General features: G+C 43.9%; 1 protein-coding gene across 1 annotated transcript in view; it reads right to left on the bottom strand.

The window, feature by feature from the left end:
- Positions 1-24,280, bottom strand: part of TMTC4 (transmembrane O-mannosyltransferase targeting cadherins 4) — a 132,736-nt gene that overhangs the window by 20,422 nt on the left and 88,034 nt on the right. Inside the window, 4 exon segments of the mRNA XM_040336162.1 lie at positions 1,326-1,438; positions 8,512-8,626; positions 14,875-15,016; positions 15,118-15,225. Of these exon segments, the coding sequence (XP_040192096.1) occupies positions 1,326-1,438; positions 8,512-8,626; positions 14,875-15,016; positions 15,118-15,225 (478 nt within the window).

The following is a 24,280-nucleotide window of genomic DNA, read 5'->3' as shown; positions in this document are numbered from 1 at the left end:
AGCCCTGGACAGCTCCCTGTTGCTAACTCCAACAAAATGTGCCAAGGTGAGCATGCTCCCACAGGATTCAGTGCTTTCAACACCATTACAGGCCAGGCCAAGCATTTTCGTGTAATTGAGGTTTGGGTACGGTCCCCCAAAACTCAGCTGGAGTCAACCAATACAGAACCTGCAGAGGGGAGCCGCAGTGGCTATGGTACAGCCAGGAGTCTTGATTAAGGAATCTTTTAGAAAGGGGGAAAAAAATAAATAAGAGATGAGCTTTTTTCAGTAGAGAGAAGAGGTCCATCACCTAGGGCAGGAGTGTCTAACCTTTTGAAGCGTGAGGGCCACTTTAGTGACTTTTAACCGTCACGGGCGACAATGAGCGTAGCGGGCGTATGACAGGTCTGTGCCCACTCTGCATATGTAGAGCAGACACAGCCTGCTCTACTCTATGGGCCCTCCAATCAGATCAACCCAGACAGAATGGTACAGATCCCCTTCTGTTTTTTTTAAAGAAAATCGGATGGGAGATAGGTGGGTGTAAAACAGACACAAGTCCATTTAAATCTGCCGCTCCATAGAGGTAAATGGAGAGTCCATTTAGTTCTGTGTTGCAGGGGAAGGGGGCTGGGCAGTGGAAAGAAGCAGAACCTGGACAGAAGGGGCAGCATTTACTGGAACCGGCAGCAGCTGAAAAGGAGTCACCGCCACCTTTCAGCTGCTGCAGAAGGAAAAGGGGATCCGTTTCTGTAAATACCGCACCCAACTCCCTCCCCCCCACTGCCCGGTCACCTACCCGAGATTGCGATCGAAGGGTTGCTGACCCTGGCTTATACTGGTTAAAATCCACTGTCTCACCCTGCTCTACACACTCAGTTGCTCTAAATTTTCAGCACTGTGCCTAAAAATCGGAGCTCCTAGAGGCTGATCAACTTTCACGTGAAAGGGAAACTTCACCTGTTTTTTTCATGCCTGTCTAAATCCAGTTGTGTAGACTTGTGAAAAGGTACTTTACAGCAGATGCCTAACCTATGCTGAAAAGTTCAGCAAAAAAGCTTTATAGTGGATCTATGCTAATATAGAACATCTACCAATGTATCATATAAAGAAAAAAACAGTTGAGGCGACATTTGAAATGTTGCTTGATATACATATTAAAATCTAAATGTGTTTGTAGAGTTACCCTGCAGCTTATTTTCTTTTGCAAAATGTTTGGATTTGTTACAGAACACTTACTATCATGGCACAATTAAAGCTCTGCTTTAGGAAAAACATTTTTTTTTGTAGAAACAAAGATGGTTTGATAGACATGTGTAGCAGATACTAGACGTTAGACAAACCTTGTATTTCTCTGCTTTTCCAAGCACATTGGCTAAAGAAAATGTGATGGAGTGGTCATGTGGCAACAGCTTAAAGGCTTCCCTTCCAACAGCTTCTGCCTGAGCTAAATTTCCTGAAGGAACAAGAGTTAGAATACAATACATTATTTGAGGTCCCCGACTTGCACCCTCTTTCATCTTTAAAAGTGACCCTATGGCCAAAGTAGTAAAAAAAAAAAAAAACACAACACATATGATAGAGTCCGTCACTAGCATTAACACAGCAGTCTGTTTTTCTGACACCCCCCTGTAACGTAGCTTATTATCTTGTGATCCAGCCAGTACTTCAGTTTTTCATCTTCTTTTAACTGACCAAGTTGTCCAGAAATAGTTGCAGTTAGAAGGCCAAGACAAAACACTATCCCAAAAGGAAAATAAACTATTGTTGTAACAGCTTAAGAAAACATTAGCTGGAGTTGGGATTTACATTGTTGGTCACTTGTAAAGTCCACCTTAACCTACTGGTCAGTTTAACACAACCCTCTCTACTGTTCGAGAATGCCACTTTATAAGGGTGGCCACGTTGCTTCTCAATATATACAGTGGAGAAGGAAAGTAGCCATCCTAAGACAGGAGGTGTGTTCCTGGCTGATGACCACATGAAAGTAAAAGAATACAAGCTTAAGAAAAAGCTTGTTTTTGGTTAAATTACACTTAAATAGTAAATTATAGTATATTGTGGTGTCTTCCAAACTATTCACAATATACTATTAAGTCTGAACACATTGACATCACAATGTGTATGTGGATGCTTGTAAGTGGCAGACATATTAGAATAGGGCACTGAAGGGTGTATATTGTTATGTGCCAACAAAATTAATACATTTTGCAACAACCCATCAAACTTTTTACTATTCTACAATTCAGTGTACTGTATTTACTGAAATCTAAATAAAATGCTAACAAATATAAGTCTACAAAATTTCTGGATGGATACACTTAATTTCTTGAGCCCATCATCAGAGACCGAATTTTGTTTTAAACCATTTCATCTATAAAGCTTGACAAAAAGAATAACACCACAAGTTGAGCTGTTACCCACTGAAACCAACTAGGTTTCGGCTGTAATCCTCTTGTAAAACAAATAAGGTATCTAATCAATCATTATGGGTAACAACTCCACTTGCGTTCCAGGTTTTCACACATACAATATGTAGAGTCTGTAAACGGACTAGATAAATATGTATGCAATGCAAGACTTTACATGACTTTATTCTCACCTTTCTTGAAATGACCTACCAAAATATACAATATATACAATTAGCAAACACCATTGCAACAGAGAACCCTACAATATAAAACCAAAACTTGCTTTTACAAAGGCATACATGTCAGTTAAGCAGAGATCTCTTCAAATTGAGGAAAATACCCCTCTCATCACAATTACAGGTTTACTTATTTAGTTTTTCATTGCTGCCTGTTCCAGTGACAGCTCAAAAATTTAGGATCTTCCTAGTAGTGACCCAAAAAGCCATAAAAAATAAATAAAAAAATCAAATAGGATTTTGACCACATTGCAGTGAAAATAAAAATGGGATAGTAATAGGTTTTTGAATTCATATTGTAGACTGGGGATCTTTTCATTCTGCCAAATGATAACCTAAGTGAGCATTTTTTTTTTTTATGTTGAAAGCATACAGGCCAACATTAAGATTGGTGAAGGGATATATCCACGTACTTTGGGGACTGAATAAACAATTCCTATACTCAAGAGTGATATGTTTCTGCAGTATGCTGATGTGCTGTTTACCTCTCACAATAATTATGAGATCTGAGCCCTGGGCATTTTCTAAGGGTATAGTACACTTTTGGAAAATTGTGTAAATGTGTAAAAGCCTTTTCATTACAGCAGTTTTCAATTTTAGTTAAAGAGTATTTCTGTACTTCCTTCTTCCAGATTTCCTTTCTTCTCTCCCACTGAGGGTGAGCAGCAAATCGATTACATAACCAAGGGGTCCATTTGTAAATATTTTCCCACAAGATTCAAACACTTTTCATCCACGATTTGCACATATTCCTCTGACTGGCATGGGCAGGTGGGTGGATGACCTCACAATCATGGCTAATCAGAAGAGGCCTTGTCACACATCTGCATAATTTGTTTGATCCAACCTAGCCAGCCCAAAGTCATTTAAAGTAATCTCATTCCTGGAATTCTTCTTTAAAGCCGATCTATGGTCAACATGTAAAATCATATATTAATTTCCACATTGAACTTCAATTTTTCTAGCTTACTCATATTAAAAGCAGTATTAAACTCAAAAGCAAACATTATATTGCAGCTTTTCAAGTCTGTTTTTCACAACACAAACTCTCCAGCAGAATGTACTAGTTTATATTGATGAGAAAAACCACTTACAACTGCCAGGGGTGATTACAATTAAAACCTTGATCCCAAAAACATCTATTTGCTGTAAATGATAATAAAATGTGAGCTGGAGTTTGGCTTCAATTTGTTAGTGGTTCTACATCTGCCCAATACATTTAACACCCCCCCGACTGACAATGCGGCTGTCTGCTGTGCATCCTCTTACAGAGTTGTCTCTCACCAACACAGGTGGTGTGTTACTGGCCAGAAAACAGAGGGAAAAGGATGGTAAAAAGAAAACTGATGCAGTCACCACATCTAATGATTGGTAAGCTGAAATACAATACATTTTTGGGCTTAACCACTTTCCGTCCCTAGGTCATTTATAAATGGCCTAATGTTGACGTGGTTATACCAGGATCATAACTGCAGCTACAGTCATGATGCCGGTATCAGCTTTTAGAACTGGTGATTTTCTTTCTAGTAAAAGTAGGCTGAGCCCCTGGATTATATTTAAAGGCGGTTCCCTCTTTCACCACCGCCTTTACTGGGTTCTCCTGTCCAATCAGGGAGCCCAGTAAGGATGCGACTAGAAGCATCCAGTTCAGAACGGATGTTGTTCCTCCCACTATGTGATGTCAGAAGTGACAAGGATATTCATCACTTTCAATTTTGGTCTCATGTAAACAAGACATTACTAGCTTATAAAAGCATCAGATCATAGTGATACTTTGGAGGCCAGAGGCGGGGTCTGGGGTCTAATAGGCTTTAGAGCCCTCCATAAAGAGGACCCATCACGTCCCATGTTCATCCCCTTTTTTTAAGCGATTGTAAAAAGGTATTTTTTGCTTTTTTGTCATACTTACCTGCTCAGTGCAAGGGTTTTGCACAGAGCGGCCCCGATTCTCCTTTTATGGGGTCCTCCAGCGACGCTCCTGGCTCCTTCCACCACGGAGAGCTGTTTTTTTTTACATGTAGGAGAGGAATGCCAGATTTTGCCCAGACTGGAAGTGGTTAATACCACTAAGATTTGAATGATCTTGAAGGTTGTGAAGGTCCCCACACATTTCCTTGAATTCTGTGACACATATTCACTATGCCCTGTGAGTAAGAACTGCTGTGTCTGTACATCAGAAGGCTAGCCCTGTGAAATGTCTAAGGTGCTGAGCAAGGTACCATGGGATATATATTAAATAAAAGGAAAACATCAGAGAACAAGCTGCAAATCTAATCAAGAAATACGACTATCACTTGTTTAATGTAAATAATGAAAAGTACATGCTGTGACTTTAGAACTCCCTTAAACATAAATTCAATAAAGACCTTAAAGACATTATACTCCATTCTTACTTTACTAAACAGGTCTATATGTTGCCATCTCTGTCCCCTATGGACAGAGTTACCATCAGTTCCTGTCCACTTTCAACAGAGCAGGAAGTAAAAGTAAAAAAGGGACAAAGGCAGCAAAAAAAATCAAAAAAAAAAATCGATATCTTAAAAAATAAATAAAAAAAGGACTGTGCTGTAAACGTCAATGTAATATGATGCACCGAGAAAAAATAGTGTAGGGAATATATAGAATATTTTTTAAATTCTGGTGAATAAATGCATACCTTCATAAACACATAATTGCAAAAGAGAGCAGAAAAAAGGTGCCAAGATTTTTCACAAACCAGAAAAAAAAATCTAAAGCAGTCATTTAGATTCACAACACTTAAACTACAACTTATTACATTTGAAGTTGGCAGGAACTAGACTGGAAAAGGTCACTTTACCACAATTAATGGAAAGAGATTATATATAATATAAACACACATACATACCGACACACCTCAATTTAAGAAACGTGTGTAAATTCCAAAGCATCAGTATGCTGTAATGACTATAAAGAAGTATTTTTTACACTATAATCCTGAATTGAATTGTTAAACAAATCTCCTGTAAAAATAAGCTTCTCAAATAGGAAGAAAAAAAATCACACAAATCCAGCATGATGTTAAGAACAGCACCAGTTTTCTCACATATCTTGTTACATCCCCCAGTTATTTTAATGGAAGAATACAGGAAGTGAAATGGTGTTATTGTTTTCTTCTTAGTTTCATACTGAAATTCAAATTGAATGGAAAGCAGAAAACCAGATGGTCACCAGTCATCTCTATGACCGTCAGAGGCCCTATGACGTCACGCCCGGTACCCGGAAGTAAAGAAAGCCACAATCGCGGCTGTCGGCATGTGATCGGTGATTTTTTTTTCACGACTTCATGCTTGTAAGCCTGGGAGGAGAGATGTGGGGTCTTATTGACCCCACATCTCTCCATAAAGAGGACCTGTCACACTGATTCCTATTACAAGGGATGTTTACATTCCTTGCAATAGAAATAAAAGTGAAAAAAAAAAAAAAAATGTAAAAAACAAAAGTGTAAAAAAAAAAAAAAAAATTAAGTAAAATAAAAATAATTTAAAACGCCACTGTCCCCGTTATCTCGCGTGCAAAAGCGAACACGCATGCAAGTTCCGCCCACATATGTAAATCCCACATGTGAGGTATCGTCGCATGGGTTAGAGCGTGTGCAACATTTCTAGCACTAGACCTCCTCTGTAACTCGAAAATAGTAACCTGTAAAAAATGTTAAAGCGTCGCCTATGGAGATTTTTAAGTACCGAAGTTTGGCGCCATTCCATGAGTGTGCGCAATTTTAAAGCGTGACATGTTAGGTATCTATTTACTCGGCGTAACATCCTCTTTCACATTATACAAAAAAATTGGGCTAACTTTACGGTTTTGTTATTTTTTAATTCATGAAACCGTTTTTTTCCCCAAAAAAAGGCGTTTGAAAATTATTGCGCAAATACCGTGCGAGAAAAAAAAGTTGCAATGACCGCCATTTTATTCCCCGGGGTGTCTGCTAAAAAATAAAATAAAAAAGGATATGTTTGGGGGTTCTGATTAATTTCTAGCAAAAAAATTGTGATTTTTACATGAAGGAGAGAAGTGCCAAAATAGGCCTGGTTGTCAAGTGGTTAAAGAGGAAGTAAACACTTTTCTGACATGGTCGTCTTATTCAAACATTTTGGGCGGGTGTAATATCACGCATCTGCTCAGTGACCACCATATCGATTCCTCAGACAGTAGGGGTTTGTCTGCCGGGTTTGGTGGACCCCCTAGCTCACCACAGAGCCCCAAGAACCCTAGATGTACTGCTTTTATTTTATGCAAGGAAAATTATTGTACTCCAGTGGAAATCCACAAATGCTCCCACTTTATCACAGTGGAAACAAATTAAAGTGGTAGTAAAGTCTTTACTACCACTTTTACCTACATATAAGCCTATAATAAGGCTTACCTGTAGGTATAAAGAATATCTCCTAAACCTGTACGGTTTAGGAGATATTACCCTCGCAATACGCCGCTGATTGCAGCGGCGCATGCGCAGGGGGGATCCTCGGCTAAAGGGCTGGCAGCCGCTGGACCTTGCCGGAATGAATTCTCCCGTGCGCATGCGCGGGAGTGACGACATCGCCGCTCCAGCCAATCACAGCGCTGGAGCGGCGATACCCGGAAGACACGCCAGGCAAGATGACATCTCGCTCGGCGTGGACCAGGTAAGTTCTCTACACCTCGTTTTAAGGTAAGTATTTCATAATGAGCTAATGTGCGGTGCATACTAGCTCATTATGGCTTTTGCCTTACAGGTGTAAAAAAAAAAAAATGCGGGTATACAACCGCTTTTAATGCCCAGCTACCATTGTACAACGTCACTTACAGTATCTGTCAAAGGGATGCCCTAAAAAAAAAATCCATAAGGTGTGGGATATGCAGATCATTCAGGTTAATTGATATAATCATCAGTTGCCCATGCCAATCTCCCTAGGAGAATAGATTACTGGCCTTGCCTAGGAATCCTCAGTAGCTATTGGAGTGTACCACTGTTCAGTGTCAGGTTGGCACTAATGTTGTTGTTGTATGTGCCTTTCTATATGTATATGTTCGAGCAGCTCCCGGTTCTCGCTCTGTAACGAGCAATCGTGGGTGCCTGGCGGTAAGCACGCGCATTGGCACCAGGGGGGAGCACGCGCCCCTAATGGCTGAAATGCAAAATGACGTATACCTACGTGATTTTGTTCAGCCAAGCCGACTAGGCTGGTCGGCTAGTGGTTAAATAAAATTTGATGGAAAGGTTCAAAATATTGTTGCGTTACCACAATTATGGCAAGCATTTTAGTACCAACTTTACAGAAATCCAAACAAAACAGGTGTGTTTTAAGCAAACACACTTGCACTCAATACATAGGGCAGATGTCCATAAAGGTTGCATCTGTAACCACCTTTTGTACAACATCATGATGACCATCATGCACAGCTTACATAGAAAAAAATAATAGAAGTTTCAATTATATCATGAGAGCCAAGATTACATTTTTTTCAAATTCAGGATTTAAACCTGAACTCCAGCCTTACCTTTTTCCCCCTGCAAGAACTAGACCCGCCATTGACATTTACAAAGGATAGTAGTCTGAATTTAGCCTTCCCTGCGGGCTTAACTGAAAAAAACAAGTAATACAGGCACTCTCTCTCTAGCGCCCCCTGCACTTCCCTTCCTTATTTTATGTTTTCTGAGGATTCATACAATGGCAAAGCTTAGAGCAAGATTTGATTTGTATATCAATTTTGAAATGTTCTGGGGGGCCCTGATGTGAGACTTTACTCAGTAAAAGGCAAGTGCTGACAGCTTATGCTATCAGCTACCTCCTGCTTAGCTGTTTAAATTTAGCTATTCCTACACAGAGACATAAAATATTTTCTTTTACCAGGAAGCACATATCATGTAAACAGCTTACCTGTATTGTCAAGCAGTATGATCATGTTATTCCAAGCCAAACTGTGATTTGGTTTAAGAATGGTGGCGTTTCTCCATGCATTTAATGCGTCCATATTTCGATTTAAATCTGCATACTAAAATGAAACAGTAAATCCACACTACTGAATAAAAATAGTAAATATTCTAAACGGCATTCCTTAAATCTAAAAGTAAAAACAATACATAATTTCTGGAGTATTCAACAAAACCAAAAAAATATGTTTTGTTTATGTGTGCTCAAAATCTGTTGCTTTTCATTGCAGTGGATGGACAGTACATGATAGAAGATTACTGGGACCAGATTGTGGATAAACTGTGAAGAGAGCCGGGACAGTCGGTCAGCATGTGGGACCAGATCGTGGTTAGTATGAGGGAAAGAAGAGGTAGTGAGTGCATATCAGACGGCAGGGGAAAGAAGACAGAAAGAGCAGATTGTGGAAGTGAAGGAGCATAGTGGGTGTACAACATGACCCAACACGTTCATACAGAAGGTGAAAGAGGAATAATCAAGGTGGGACACAGGAAGCAGAAGTGCAAAGAGATGGCCAAAACATAAGGACAAAATGTTGGACAAGAGGAGCAGAGCGAGAACAGAAAGATGGGGAGGGCATGCTGGGTAAAGTCATATCTGGAAACAAGACACTGAAGAAGAAAAAAAAAAAGAAAAAGAAAAAAGATATGCATCAAGTTCTAGACAAACTTGTAAGGTTTGGTGAATGATTGAGATGTTTGCTATTGAAATTTGGTTTGCTGGCGTTATGCTCAGTGCCAGATTTACTTAATTCATTTTATTTTTAAGGGGGCAAAAGGGTTAACTGCCCTGGGCCCCCTGACAGAAGCCCCCCCCCCCATACACCAATAACTTAAAACGAATATAAACATTTCTATAAAAATAATAATAAACATAATATTGGTGTGGTGGTATATCATAGTATGAAATTGATCATTTGATAATTTGAAGCAAGTAAGGAGCGGTATCTCTCTGACTGAGTGAACCCTAACCAATAAAATCAGGTGTGTTAAAATTTCTCATATTGAGTGGAGGTAAGGCTTGTTTTCATTTCTAGAACCTTACAGACAAAATGTTAAAACACTAAGGAGGAACTCAGTAAAGGGGGAGAGAAGAATACTAAAGGAGGAAAAATGGAGCCTGTGCATGTTACCCCAGTAGTGTATAGCGGATATGTGCAAATAAAGGGGTCAATTCACTAAGAGTTAAATAAGGGGCAATAAAATGCGGTAAAATAGCGCTTGCGGTAAATCAGTTTTGAAAGTGCAATTCACAAATAATTTTGCATTAAATAACGAATGCGGTATTTGTTTGAGTGCCATTTTTCTGGAAAAAAAAACAAAAAAAAAAACAACAACAGCGCAGCCCCCCCCCCCCAATGCCAAGCTCTACACCCCCCACCCCGCGGCAGACACCCAACAACCCTGTGCTTGTGCCCAGCCGTGCCATTCTGCCGACGTATATGTGCAGGAGGCGGTCCTTAAGTGGATAAGCATGCAAGGCACTTTATCCTGCATTACTGCAGTGCAAAGGTGCGACGCCAGCATAACTCCAAGGAAGTCATCTAATCCTGCCATCCCTAACCAAGTTTTACATTTTTTTTTTCTGAAATCCGTATTATGGACTGACAGTGGAGCTGATTAAATTTATAGGTTTACCTTTAGCAGCATGTTGCATTTGTATTTAGGATGCAACATGTTGCCAAGAACCAAAAAAAACTCACCCCCAGAGCCCCTACCCTGTGACAGCAGGTGGAAATTCCTCTACCCAGCAGCCGCTATCACATTTAAAAATCCACCTGCTCAGAGATGTCAATCATTCACACCGTGAATGAGCAAAATACAATTATTGTCTGCCACTGCAGCAAACGGCTTAAAGTGTTGCCAAACCCTACATTCACTATATCTGGTCTCCCACAGTACTCAAAACATGGAAATGCAATAATTTTAGTAAATCAAATGTTGCAGAACCCCTGTAGGAGCTGCTGGATATTGTGGTTCACCAATCACCTTGTCCAGCCAGACATTCACTTCTCAGATACTCAGAGAAATAAGTTACTTTTTAGAGAACTTTTTTTTGTTTTATTGCAGGGCTTGAACTTGGATGGGGTAAGAGGCATATGGGATGCCCAACAGAATTGACAAAACTTGCTTGGGATGACTGTAAACACTCCATGTCTCCTCCTACACATCATTGCTGCCTTTTCTAATCTTTCATCCTCTCTCTTCCAGCACAGCGCTTCCTCTCTAATCTCCAGGCAGAACAACAGGTATGCTTTACTGCATATACAGACTGATGAAAACTGCCATGGGTTTAGTAACACTTTAAACGTTCTCCATAGACTATGGGCTAGATTCAGAGAGAGTTACGCCGGCGTATCAGTAGATACGCCGTCGTAACTCTGAATCTACGTTGTCGTAAATTTAAGCGTATTCTGGAAACCAGATACGCTTAAATTAGGCTAAGATACAAGCGGCGTAAGTCTTCTACGCCGTCGTATCTTAGGGTGCATATTTACGCTGGCCGCTAGGTGGCGCTTCTGTCGATTACAGCGTAGAATATGCAAATGAGCTGGATACGCCGATTCAAAAACCTACGTGCGCCCGGCGGATTTTTTTACGTCGTTTGCGTAAGGCTTTTTCCGGCGTAGCGTTACTCCTGCTATATGAGGCATAGCCAATGTTAAGTATGGATGTCGGGCCAGCGTCAAATTTTGCGTCGTTTGCGTAAGTCGTTCGCGAATAGGGCTTTGCGTAAATTACATTCACGTCGAAATCATTGACTATTTGCGACGTGATTAGGAGCATGCACACTGGGATACGTTCATGGACGGCGCATGCGCCGTTCCTGAGAAACGTAATTTACATGGGGTCAGGTTTTATTTACATAAAACACCCCCCACCTCTTGACAATTTGAATTCAGCGCGCTTACGCCGGCAGATTTACGCTACGCCGCCGCAACTTACGGAGCAAGTGCTTTGTGAATACTGCACTTGCCTCTCTAAACTGTGGCGGCGTAGCGTAAATAACATACGCTACGCCCGCACAATTTTACGTCGCCCTACCTGAATCTAGCCCTATGAGTACACCGATTTGCACACTCATAGTCTACTAAATTTTCCTCCAGCTTTTTAACTGAAAGCTCATATGGAGGCGTAGACAGAAAACGGGAGGAAAAATGTGCAGAAGCCCAACACTGTACACACGATCCACTGATCGCTGGTGCAATACTTTGCAGACTCCTGTATACAAAAAATAAATAAAAAAAATTCACTTTTTACCTGCAAAAATATGTGCATTTATTTACCTGGAGGTGAAATTAGCCTTTATTAAAAGAAGAAGGGCAGTTCACTTTGTAAAATGAATTATAGTAAATAAGGTGATCCTGTGTTTACTTCGATCACTCAATCAAGTGAAAGGACTGGTTGTTTGAAGTGTAGGCACCTCGTTTACCAAGCTGAGTGATCATTCACATTACCAAGTTAACAGTCTATTATTCTTTTACTAAACCTAACCCCAATCAATGGGTGGTAAATGTGGCTTTCAGACACTTTTTCTATTTAGCTTGTTTTCATACTCTTTTTGCTGAGAAAGTTCATAGACAGTGTCTTATGTATTGGGTTTCAACCGGTAGACAGTTGAAAAATTATTAACCACATATGTGTAAAAAATAAAACAAAGCTGTCACTTTGTACTTAAAAATTAAGTAGTTAAAGACTTGAACACAGAACTTTGATCTTCAGTAATCATTCATCGTCTGTATTTAAAATCCTGAGCTGGCACAATTTGACAACATTTTTAAATATTATTAAATTGTAATCTTGGGGGTCTAAACACTGAATTTAAAATGGTCAAAATATCAAAATGTTCAGCTGTTCTGTGTAAAAACTAACACGCCACTGGAATGTCTTAATTGGAATAATTAATCCTTTTCAATCTAAACTTCCTCTTCCGACTGCAACACCTTTCTTCATTAACCATTTTCAATGTTATAAGAATAAGCTGTGAATTTCATTACTTAATTTATCCCAACTATTAAAGCGGTGGTTCACCCTCCTTAACATCAGTCTAGCATTACATTCGGCATAGTAGCGCGAGCTACAGTATGCCTATCTGTATTTTTTTATCCCCGTACTCACTGCGCTATTGCACATTGAAGATTCCGACTCCCGCGGGGAATGGGCGTGCCTATGGAGAGGGAGGATGATTGACGGCCGGCTCTGGCACGTCACGCTCCCCGAAGACAGCCGGAGTAGGTCTCGACTCTTCACGGCGCCTGCGCACAGGCTATGCGCAGGCGCCGTGAAGAGCCAAGCCTTTTTCGGCTATTTCCGGAGAAGCGTGACGTGCCAGGGCCGGCCGTCAATCACCTTCTCTCTCCATAGGAACGCCCATTCCCCGGAATCTTCAATGTACAATAGCACAGTGAGTACGGGGATAAAAAAAATACAGATAGGCATACTGTAGCTCGCGCTACTATGCCAAATTTAATGCTAGAGGAAAAAAAATTTTTTTTTTTTTTATATAGGGTGAACCCCCGCTTTAAAGACCATGTGCAGATTACATAGATAAAGGTTTCAAGAATTTTTATTTTTTATTGTCCCTCTGGCAATTAACATTCGGGTAAATCGATATGGTAAATTGTTAAAAAAAAATCAAGTTTAAATCCAACATTTCTAAAATTCCTAATGTTCCTATATTAAAAAAACAAACATGTTATACTTACCTGCTCTGTTGCAGAGGATTTGCACAGAACAACCTGGATCCTCCTCTTCTCAACTCCCTCTTCTGTGATCCTGGCCCCGCCCTCAGGTTCAGTGCCCCCCCACAGCAAGCAGCTTGCTATGTGGGAACCTGAACCGAGTCACAGCTCCGTGTGTCCATTCAGACACGGCGTTCAAACCCAGCCCTGTGTCCCCTCTCTCCCCTGATTGGCTAGCCGACTTTGGCTGAGACACAGCAGCAGCGCCCTTGGCTGCCACTGCTGTCAATCAGGAGGGAGAATCTCAGATGGCTGAGACACTCGCTGCAGAGAGGGACCTCAAGTAAGTGTAAGGGGAGCCGATGTAGACTATTGAGTAAGTGAATAACTTGTATAGCGCTACAAATGCGAACTGAATCGCCTCAAGGCGCTTATTTCCATCCAGTGTCGTCCTGATCCTTCAGAAGAGATGCGTCTTAAGTTTTTTCCTGAAGGCCCGATGGTTTTCTTTCGCTGTTTGTGGGTTGCACACAGGAGGCTTTTTTTTTCTTAATGCAGAGAAAGCATTAAGATAAAAAAAATCTTCTGCCTTTACAACCACTAAAGGAAAAAAAAGAAAATCACAATGATTACAGTGGTACTAAACCCAAAAACAAAGAGGGGGGGGGGGGGGAGAGATACCAACGCAGCCACCACATCGAAGGATTGGTAAACTGCGTTTATTGACTCCCTGCGGTACCCTTAAACGTACACTTTTTTTTTTTTAAATAAACACGTCATACTAACCTGCTCTGTGCAGTGGTTTTGCACAAAGCAACCCCGATCCTCCTCTTTTCGGGTTCCCTGCTGTCGCGCTGGGCCCCTCCCCCTTGCTGAGTGCCCCCATAGCAAACCGCTTGCTGTGGGGGCACTCGTGCGTGCTCCCTTCCAAGCCAACTCTCTGTCCATAAGACACAAAGAGCATGGCTCAGCCCCACCTTACTAGCTGTGATTGACAGCAGTGGAAGCCAATGGCTCCTGCTGCTTCATCTCAGCCAATCAGGAAGGAGTGATCCAGGAGAGCCTTGGGTCTCATGCACATTGCTGGATCAAGATCAGCTTAAGTATTAGGGGGGGCCAAGAGGCGAGCAGCACACTGTTTAATATGCCATGTGATGATGTTCTAGAAATAGTGACTTTTTTTAGAAGCAAAACAAATACTTGTGTTCTTTTAAAAACATTCCGCATTACAAAAATGACACTGTTCAACTCATGCTCTTGTACGAATTTAGTAATAGTAGTACGAATACTATTTAAGGGGCAAAGCCCCATTTATTACGGCACAGTCATAGCCATGGAATGCCATGGTGGCTCTGAAATAGAGAAAACAATTCTTATTATTTTTATGAAGATGAGTTAGCCACTTTTTTCTATTGGGATTTGACCAGCTTAATAAACCAGTCAGAACTACAACCTCTTAAAATCCTGAATATAAAATACACAAGCCAGCATAGTATGGACATTTGTTACTTCCAATAAAGATACACACAAAATGGCAAATACATAAAGAGAACTGAACAATCACATTTTTGATTTCAGAAAACATGTCTAAAAATAACAGAAGCAATTTTCCTGAAAACCAGGACACTTACCAGCCGCCCCAGGTTGTAGTAACAGTCTGGATATTTTTTTCTGTATTTGATAGCAGTTAAGTAGCTTTTTTCAGCTTCTTCAAACCGTTTAAGGCTGTTCTGCACAATGCCTAAATTCATCCATGCAGCTGAAAAATCAGGCCTATAATCACAATATAAAGGACATACATTGAATAAGGCCAGCCACATGAATATAAAGAAGAAAAAAGCACAGTTGTCATCAATTTCAACCTATTTACTTACTGGATTGAGACAGCTCGTGACAACAGCTGCTCTGCCTCATGGAGTTCTTCTTTCTCTTTTAGAATGTTTCCAAGATTGTTCATTGCATGCACATACTTTGGATTTAATCTGAAAAATGTAGGATATTTGATTAACTATAGTTACTAATGGGTGACTCAACAGAAACAGTTATTCCCCTACTTGGGAAACAAAAGCACTTAAAAACAAGAAGAAAAAACAAAAAAACAAAACGCACAACAAGGTAATTGCATGCTTAGGTTATAAAATGCGCATATCACCTCTTTGGCAAATATAGCACAAAATTCTACAATGACTTAAGAGAAGGAAGATGTCTAGTTTCCTTTTTTACTGAAGCTCATAGGAGGTCAGGCAGGCACCTGTGTAGCTACATTGTGAAATATATTTCACTATTCCTCTTCTGTATGTCATAGTTGGGCAGGTTTGAAACATAATAGGATTTTTATAACAGCTTACCTGTAAAATCCTTTTCTTGGAGTACATCACTGGGCACAGAAATCACTATGTGGGTTATAGAGCCTACCTTCAGGTGATGGACAATGGCACTCCCCTCCCTATACAACGCCTCCTATATATCGGGAGTACCTCAGTTTTGTAGCAAGCAATACAAATCCCAATATCCCCAAACAAGAGGGGTGGGAGCTCTGTGACCCGTGATGTACTCCAAGAAAATAATTTTACAGGTAAGCCGTTATAAAAATCATATTTTCTTTATCGTACATCACGGGACACAGAGCAGTATAGTAATCACTATGTGGGATGTCCTAAAGCAATGCCATGGAGGGGAGGGAGACAAAAGGAAAAAGCCGGGCGCCATCAGACGTGAGGACCTATACTCCGGTCTGCAGCACACCGCGCCCAAAAGCAATATCCTCATGCCTATTAACATCCAATTGATAACATTTTGTCAACGTGTGTACAGATGACCAAGTCACCGCCTTACAGACTTGAGCCATGGAGACCTGATGCGCTGCCCAAGAAGCGCCAACCGCTCTAGTGGAGTGCGCCTTAACTGTAAATGGAGGAACCTTCCCTTTCAAGCCATAGGCTTGAGAGATGACCTTCCGAACCCACCTAGAAATTGTCGATTTTGACGCTGCCTGACCCTTCCCGGGTTAATCCGGCAGTACAAACAAAACATCAGTCTTCCGAATCTGGGCAGTAGCCTTAAGATAGACCCTAACTGCCCTCACTACATCCAAGGAATGTAATGACTTTTCTTTCGCAGAGCTAGGTTCTGGGAAAAAAAGAAGGGAGAACCAGATCCTGGTTCAAATGAAAACTTGACACGACCTTAGGAAGGAAAGCTGGAGCCCTTATAGGTGGATTAACACGAATCACTCCCTGTAAAAAAAGATTTGACCAGAGAATGAGTAGCTAGTGGCTTTTGGAAAAAGATCGATAAAGCAGAGACCTGCCCCTTGATGGTGCTCAAGGCTAAATTCATGTCTACACCCAGCTGTAGAAAATCATAAACCCTTCCTATCACATATTTACGAGGATGCCATCCCTTGGCCTTACACCAGGCCACGTATGCTTTCCACACCCTGTAATATATAAGCCTGGATACTGGCTTTCTTGCATTAATCAGGGTGGACACCACAGAGTTTGAAAGCCTTCTCTTCTTTAGGATGTGGGATTCAATAGCCAGACCGTTAAACTTAGCGTTTGTAAGGAAGGGTGAAAAATCGGCCCTTGTGAGAGAAAGTCTGGACGAAGCGGGAGGGTCCATGAATCCCCTACCGACATCCTTACAATCTCTGTGTACCAGGATCTTCGGGGCCATGCCAGAGTCACTAGAATTACTGGCTTTCCCTCTACCTTGATCCTGCGAAGGAGCCGGGGTAACAGCTGCATTGGGTCGAAATGCATAAATTAGTGAGAACTGATCCCACGGTAACACCAGCGTATCCGTTCCACAAGCCAGCGCGTCCCTTGTTCGAGACACAAAATTGTTCACCTTTGTGTTAAACCTAGATGCCACTTCTGGCATATGGCCAGGAAGATGTCGGGGTGAAGAGACCATTCCCCTGGAGAAAGCTGCTGACAACTGAGGAAGTCTGCCTGCCAATTCTCTATCCCCGGGATAAATATTGCAGATATGCATGGGACATGACTTTCTGCCCAAGTCAGGATCTGATCCACCTCCTTTTGGGCTGCACAGCTTCTGGTGCCGCCCTGGTGATTTATGTAAGCCACAGCCGTGGCATTGCCAGACAGTATCCTGACAGGGGAACCCTGTAATTCGGCTGTCCATGCCCTCAGGGCTAATCGTGCCACTCGAATCTCCAGTGGATTGATGGGCAGAGATTTCTCGGGAGGCGACCACCTTCCTTGGAGAGACAATTTCCCCAGGACTGCCCCCCAGCCCACAAGGCTGGCATATGTTACTACTCTCCAAGAGATTGGACTGAAAGACTTCACTCTTTGCAAATTTTGGGGTATTAACCACAAACAGAGACTCTGACGAACTGCCGGAGACAGAGCCATGAGGAAGTCTAACGCTTGGACCTGACGGTTCTCTTTTTGTCCGAACCAACTGTATCAATTCCCTTATGGAAGCGATCTTTGACTGGGGTAAAAATATCTCTCTTTGGTCTGTATCTAAAAAGCATCCCCAAATATTCTAGCCTTTTCACTGGCTGTAAAGCTGACTTGTCCAGGTTTAGGACCCAACCCAGGGATTCCAGATACTTTACAGTGTTGTGTACCGCCAGATTTAGGCTGGTGGCTGAATAATCTATTATCAATAAATCGTCCAAATAGGCCATTATCGAGATTCCTTGAGATCTTAAATTGGCCAACAGAGGAGCCAAGACCTTTGGGAAAACTCGAGGCACAGTGGCCAACCCGAAGGGTAAGGCCACGAACTGGTAATGGCGCTGACCCACTACGAAGCGCAGGAGTCTCTAGATGGCCGGTGAAAAATAGGAATGTGTAGATACGCGTCTGATGTAGATAGACGCCAAACATTCCTCCCCTTGCAAGGTGGCGGCTACTGAACAAATTGACTACATCCGAAAGGATCGGATATTTAGATACTGATTTTGACCTTTTAGATCCAATATCGGCCTGACGTCTCCGTTCGGCTTTGGGACTATGAAGAGGTTTGAATAGAACCCCAGACCTTGCTCCTGTACTGGTACCTCCACAATTACTCCCCGAGACAAGAGGCAATCCAAGGCCAGAGGGAGAGATTTTCTTTTTGCCGGATCCTTTGGCACACTTGATGTTAAAAAACGAGGGGGAGGGAACTTTCTGTAACCCAGAAAGACCGTGGAGAGGAGCCACCTGTCCAGGATCCTCTCCTCCCAAATCTGAGAAAAACTGAAGTCTTCCCCCCACCCGAGTGAGTGGGGGCGTCCCTTCATAAAGCTAACTCAGGGGTTGGCTTGACAGGCTTACGGTTCCAGGGTTTTTTGTGACCCTGGGCCTGACCTTGTGCCTTTCCCCCCGTACCAGACTGTCCGGGAGGCCGTCAAAACTGTCTAGAGGCAGAGGTTCCCGGGACCAGGGAGGTTGGCCGCTTAAAAAAGAGGGACCTCTAAATCTGTTTAACGGGTAAAAGAGTACTTTTCCCGCTAGAGATTTTTTGGATATATTTATCTAGATCCTCTCCAGTCTTTCCCCATGAAAATGGAAAACCAGCCAGGAACTTTTTACAAGGCGTCTTGGCTGACCAGTTTAACGATAAGAGTCTCCGCATATGCACCAGAAGGAGCGAGAGTCGGGAAGCCTGATGCATTGAATCCTTGATGGCATCCACCGCGAAGCATAATGCTCTAGGCAAATCGGCTAAATCCCAGACCTGTTGAGCAGGGATTTCCTTCAGAACCTGTTTCGTTTGGTCCTTTAAAGCTTGGCAGATACCAATAGCTGCTACTGCAGGCTGAACCACCTCCCCAGCCGTAGCAAAGGAAGTCTTTACAAACGTTTCCAATCTCTTATCCGTAGGATCCTTAAACATCTGTACATCGTCTACCGGACAAGTCAGAGTTTTGTTCACACAGGAGATGGCAGCATCTACCGCGGAAATAGTCCACCTTTTGGAGGTACAAAGAGCTTATCTGGATGCTCCCAATCCTGATAAATAAGCCCCTCTAATAGAGGATGGACTGGAAAGGAGTTGCTAGTTGGCGGGGCCTTCAGAGAACCCAAAGAAGATACTGTGCTAGCTGCTGGCTCTCCCAGGGGCAACTTAAATGCCGAACGGACCATATCTGCTAGGGACTGAATTGATCATTTTTAGTCTGGGAGGCTGAAAAAGGCTCCTCCAGAGTAGACTCCTCGGAATCCGAAACATCAGTGATCTTCTGCTTGGTCTCCTAATGGTAATTCAATTTCCTCTGGGGAAAAATGTTCCGCTGTTAGGGACTCCAGCATAGGGGAGGGGGACCTGGCACGCTTTCTCTCTGGTAGGGAAGAAGCGATCAATGCCGCCAACCTCTGTTCCAACCCTCCTAGGGCTGAGGCAAATACCTCCTCAGTTACATAGACTGGAGCGGGTGGGCTAGGGGCAACAGCAGCACCCAACAACCCCGATGGCTCAATTTCGACAATTTCTGATTTATCAGGGGAGGACAGGACCGCAGAAGCATGGCCAAGATCCTCAGAGCCAGATAGGGAACCCTTTGGCTTTTTAGGATTTTTAGATCCAGCCGCTTTGGAAGGCATAGTACAAAGCCAAGGTACTCCTAGCTAGGTTGCACCCACTGCTGAGCTTATAGACCAGCAAAATGCTGCTATAACCAACTCAGGCTGATGCTGAGCTAATGTGCCTGGGAACGCCTGTATATACCCACCCTATCACTTTAAATTAGCACAGCTTTGTATAGCTTCAAGCTAACATGGTTTGTATGGCTTTAACTGCTTCTCAGCGCTCCTGTGTCCCACCGGCAGCTGTGTGCTCCATCTGTACACAGGCATAGTGGTTTCCACACAGGAAAAAATATATAGCAGGCAAGACGCAATAGCTCACACGGGAAAGACTTCCTGTTGAACCAAGTTCCCGCAGAGACTTCCACTTACCTTCCACGCCGCAGGGTTCTGCTAAAGAACATAAGACCCAATCTTCACCCATCACCGCGGGCATTGCCTTATGACCTTCAGGGACCGGGGTCCATGGGCAGGATCGCCACTCCCCTGGACCTCTATAGCATCCTGTCAGAAAAACATTTGGTATTTGGTCTGACCAAAGTACTGGAACCCAGAATCCAGCCCTCTGAAGAGGCATTACAGGCAAAACCTTGTTCTTCATAACCGAGGCCCGGGTACCGTCCACTTTGGCTCTGAAGCACTTTGGGCAGATCCAGTTTTTAGCTTGCTTAGGCCACAAAGGAACTATAAGCAAAGCTTTCTTTAAAGGTGACCAACACCTAAGACACTGGCGAAAAAACTGAGGTACTCCTGTATGGGAGGGGTTATATAGGGAGGGGACTTCCTGTCTTGGGAGTGCCAGTGTCCATCACCTGAAGGTAGGCTCTATAACCCACATGGTGATTACTATTCTGCTCTGTGTCCCGTGATGTACGATAAAGAAAAGCTCATATCCATGATGCCTTGGAAGCTTTCCTGTTCTATGCTTTGTAACCTTGGCTGCAATAGGAGTAATTAAGTAAAGAAAGTTGGCATAGACACAATATGAGGCAATCAGGAATCTGCACTTTCTTATTGCCTGTCAGCCAGCCAATTACAGGGATAGGCCAATAAGAACATATAAGCACAGTAGGTACAGTACAGTAGGTAGCAAAGCAATCCAAGTTTTCACCCAGAAGTGCCAGAGCTTTCCCTGTTAATACTGGTCTGCCATTCAGATATAGAGGGGACAATATAAAGATGCTGCAACCATGTTCAGGCACTTTTAAGTGCCTGTGCTTTATACCTTTAAGCAGCTAAAATATTTTATGACGGCATCTCTTTAGGGTTAAAAATCAATGTCAGCATTTTTGTTGGTAAATATTTTCTGGAGGTTTCAAATACTTATTAAAGCAGAACTTCCAATGTAAAAAAAAAAACACAACAACTGGGAGCAGGCAGGCTTTTGACCCTACCTGCCTGCTCACGATCTTCTCCAGCACTGTAATCTGAACTGCCTGCATGACTGGCTCCTGTTACGAGTTACGTCATCCTACGCTGGCCAATGAGGCAGCCCAAAAAAAAGCACTCAGAAGAAGATGCTGGTGCTGTCTTAGGACTGTTGGGCAGGTGACTATTAATAATTGTCAGCATTTATTCAATGTACCTTAAAAACTGTCAAACACAAAACTAAAAATAAATAGTTACACCCCCTCGAGTGAATTCACATAACTGAAAATATTTACAATATTCCCATTTCTGTCAAGGCACTTAAAGTGAAAATAAACCATACATAAGCCCCCTGAAGTGACTAGCTCAGGTGATACACTATGAAGAAGCAAATCCTCCCACATCAGCGGTACATAACCACTTGCCCACTGCCCCATAGTAGATTTTCTGCTACAGGGTAGCTGCTCTGTGCAGAATCAAGTATAGATACGGGATGCTACACTTCTAGGTTTTGGGCGACAGGGCGTGCCGCCGGCAGCTCGCTCATGCTGTGATTTTACACAGCGGGAGCGGAACAAAAAGTCCCACGAACCCGATTTCCGCTGGCTGATTGTTCAGTACACCGACAGAATGCCAGTCTGCCTATATAATCAAGGCAGATTGATATTCTGTCAGTGCAGAAGACCTGGATCCTGTGTTTCTGTAAAGCAGAAACTTTGATACATGCCTTCCACTAGTAAAAGCACCTCCCACACTACACGGAAACATTAGCTTAACCCTTTGATCGCCCCTGATGTTAACCCCTTCCCTGCCAGTGTCATTAGTACAGTGTCAGTGCATATTTTTTTAGCAATGATCACTCATGTCACTGGTCCACAAAAAGCGTCAAAAGATTCAGTTAGGTATCAGATTTGTCTGCCACAATTTGGCAGTCTTGCTATAAGTGGCTGATCGCTGTCGATACTAGTAAAAAAAAAAAACCCCATCCCAAAGTATTGTGGTTTTTTTTTTTTTTTTTTTAAACAAAAAATTGGTAGCAGAATACATATTGGCCTAAATTAACCAGTTGGTAACCGCCCTATAGCCAAAATACGGCTACAGAGCGGTTACTGTACTCTAGGAGGGCGTCAATGTACGTCCTCCCAGAGACTGCGTTGTGCGCGCCCGAGCGGGCGCGCACACGCGATCGCCGGTGCTCGCCGGGTCTACGGGACCCGCAGCAACAGCACTCGCGGTAAGGAGCCAATGGACGCGGCTCCTTACCACGTGATCGCGCCGTCCAATGACGGCGCGATCACATTTGTAAACAAACCCTGCAAGCTGGGTCACATGCAGGTCATCTCTCTCCTCTCCTCACACCGTTGCAGCGTGAGAGGAGAGGAGAGAGATTTTTTCAAATCGATAGTAAGTGCAGCAATCCCCAGCAGTCCCCAGCAGTGCCCAGCAGTGCCCAGCAGTGCCCCATCTTTACCCCAGCAGTGCCATCTGTCCCCTAGGAAGTGCCATCTGTCCCCCAGGAAGTGCCATCTGTGCCCCAGGCAGTGCCATCTGTGCCCCACTAGTGCCATCTGTGCCCCACTAGTGCCATCTGTGCCATCTGTGCCACCTGTGCCCCACAAGTGCCCCAACAGTGCCACCTGTCCTACACCAGTGAACACCAGTGCCACAAAAGTAAAACAACACTGCCACATCAGTGCCACAACACTGCCACCTGTGCCCATAAGTGCCACCTGTGCCCATAAGTGCCACCTGTGCCCATAAGTGCCCACAAGTGCCGCCTGTGCCCACAAGTGCCGCCTGTGCCCACAAGTGCCGCCTGTGCCCACGAGTGCCGCCTGTGCCCACGAGTGCCGCCTGTGCCCACGAGTGCCGCCTGTGCCACACCAGTGCCGCCTGTGCCACACCAGTGCTGCCTGTGCCACACCAGTGCCGCCTGTGCCACACCAGTGCCGCCTGTACCAAACCAGTGCCGCACCAGTGTCATCTGAGCCACACCAGTGTCATCTGAACCACATCAGTGCCGCCTGTGCCCATCAGTGCCACCTGTGCCCATCAGTGCCGCCTGTGCCCATCAGTGCCACCTGTGCCACACCAGTGCCGCCTGTACCAAACCAGTGCCGCCTGTACCAAACCAGTGCCGCACCAGTGTCATCTGAGCCACACCAGTGCCACACCAGTGTCATCTTTGCCACATCAGTGCCGCCTGTTCCCATCAGTGCCACCTGTGCCCATCAGTGCCGCCTGTGCCCATCAGTGCCACCTGTGCCACACCAGTGCCGCCTGTACCAAACCAGTGCCGCCTGTACCAAACCAGTGCCGCACCAGTGTCATCTGAGCCACACCAGTGCCACACCAGTGTCATCTGAGCCACATCAGTGCCGCCTGTGCCCATCAGTGCCACCTGTGCCCATCAGTGCCACCTGTGCCCATCAGTGCTCATCTGCACCCCACCAGTGCTCATCTGCACCCCACCAGTGCTCATCTGCACCCCACCAGTGCTCATCTGCGCCCCACCAGTGCTCATCTGCACCCCACCAGTGCTCATCTGCACCCCACCAGTGCTCATCTGCGCCCCACCAGTGCCATCTGCGCCCCACCAGTGCCATCTGTGCCCCACCAGTGCCATCTGTGCCCCACCAGTGCCACACCAGTTCCACCTGCACCGCTGCAGTGACGCCTGTGCCCACCAGTGCCGCCTGCTAATCAGTGACCCCAGAGCCACAGCAGTGCAACCAGAGCCACACCAGTGCCACATTTGCCCATCAGTTACACCTGCGCCACTGCAGTGCCACTAGTGCCCACCAGTGTTCTGCAGTCCAGCCTCACTAGCCACCAGTATGGCAAAAAAATTTTTTACAACCGAGCAGGCCTTCCAGAAACTATGGGCGTCTGATGACAGCTGTGAGGAGTCTCTGTCCGATTCCGATTCGGCCTATGAGCCCGTAACAGGAAGCGGGTCTGATACTGATTCAGAGGAGGAACCTGTGCCCGTTAAAAGAAGGCGTTCTGGCGTGGAGCAGCCTACTACTAGTGCAGTGCCGTCCACCTCGCAAGCAGTGCCGTCCACCTCGCGAGCAGTGCCGTCCACCTCGCAAGCAGTGCCGTCCACCCCGCAAGCAGT

The sequence above is a fragment of the Rana temporaria genome, chromosome 2 (assembly GCF_905171775.1).
Source record: "Rana temporaria chromosome 2, aRanTem1.1, whole genome shotgun sequence".
Taxonomy (NCBI): Eukaryota; Metazoa; Chordata; class Amphibia; order Anura; family Ranidae; genus Rana; species Rana temporaria.
This window is presented reverse-complemented; position numbering and strand designations above follow the sequence as displayed.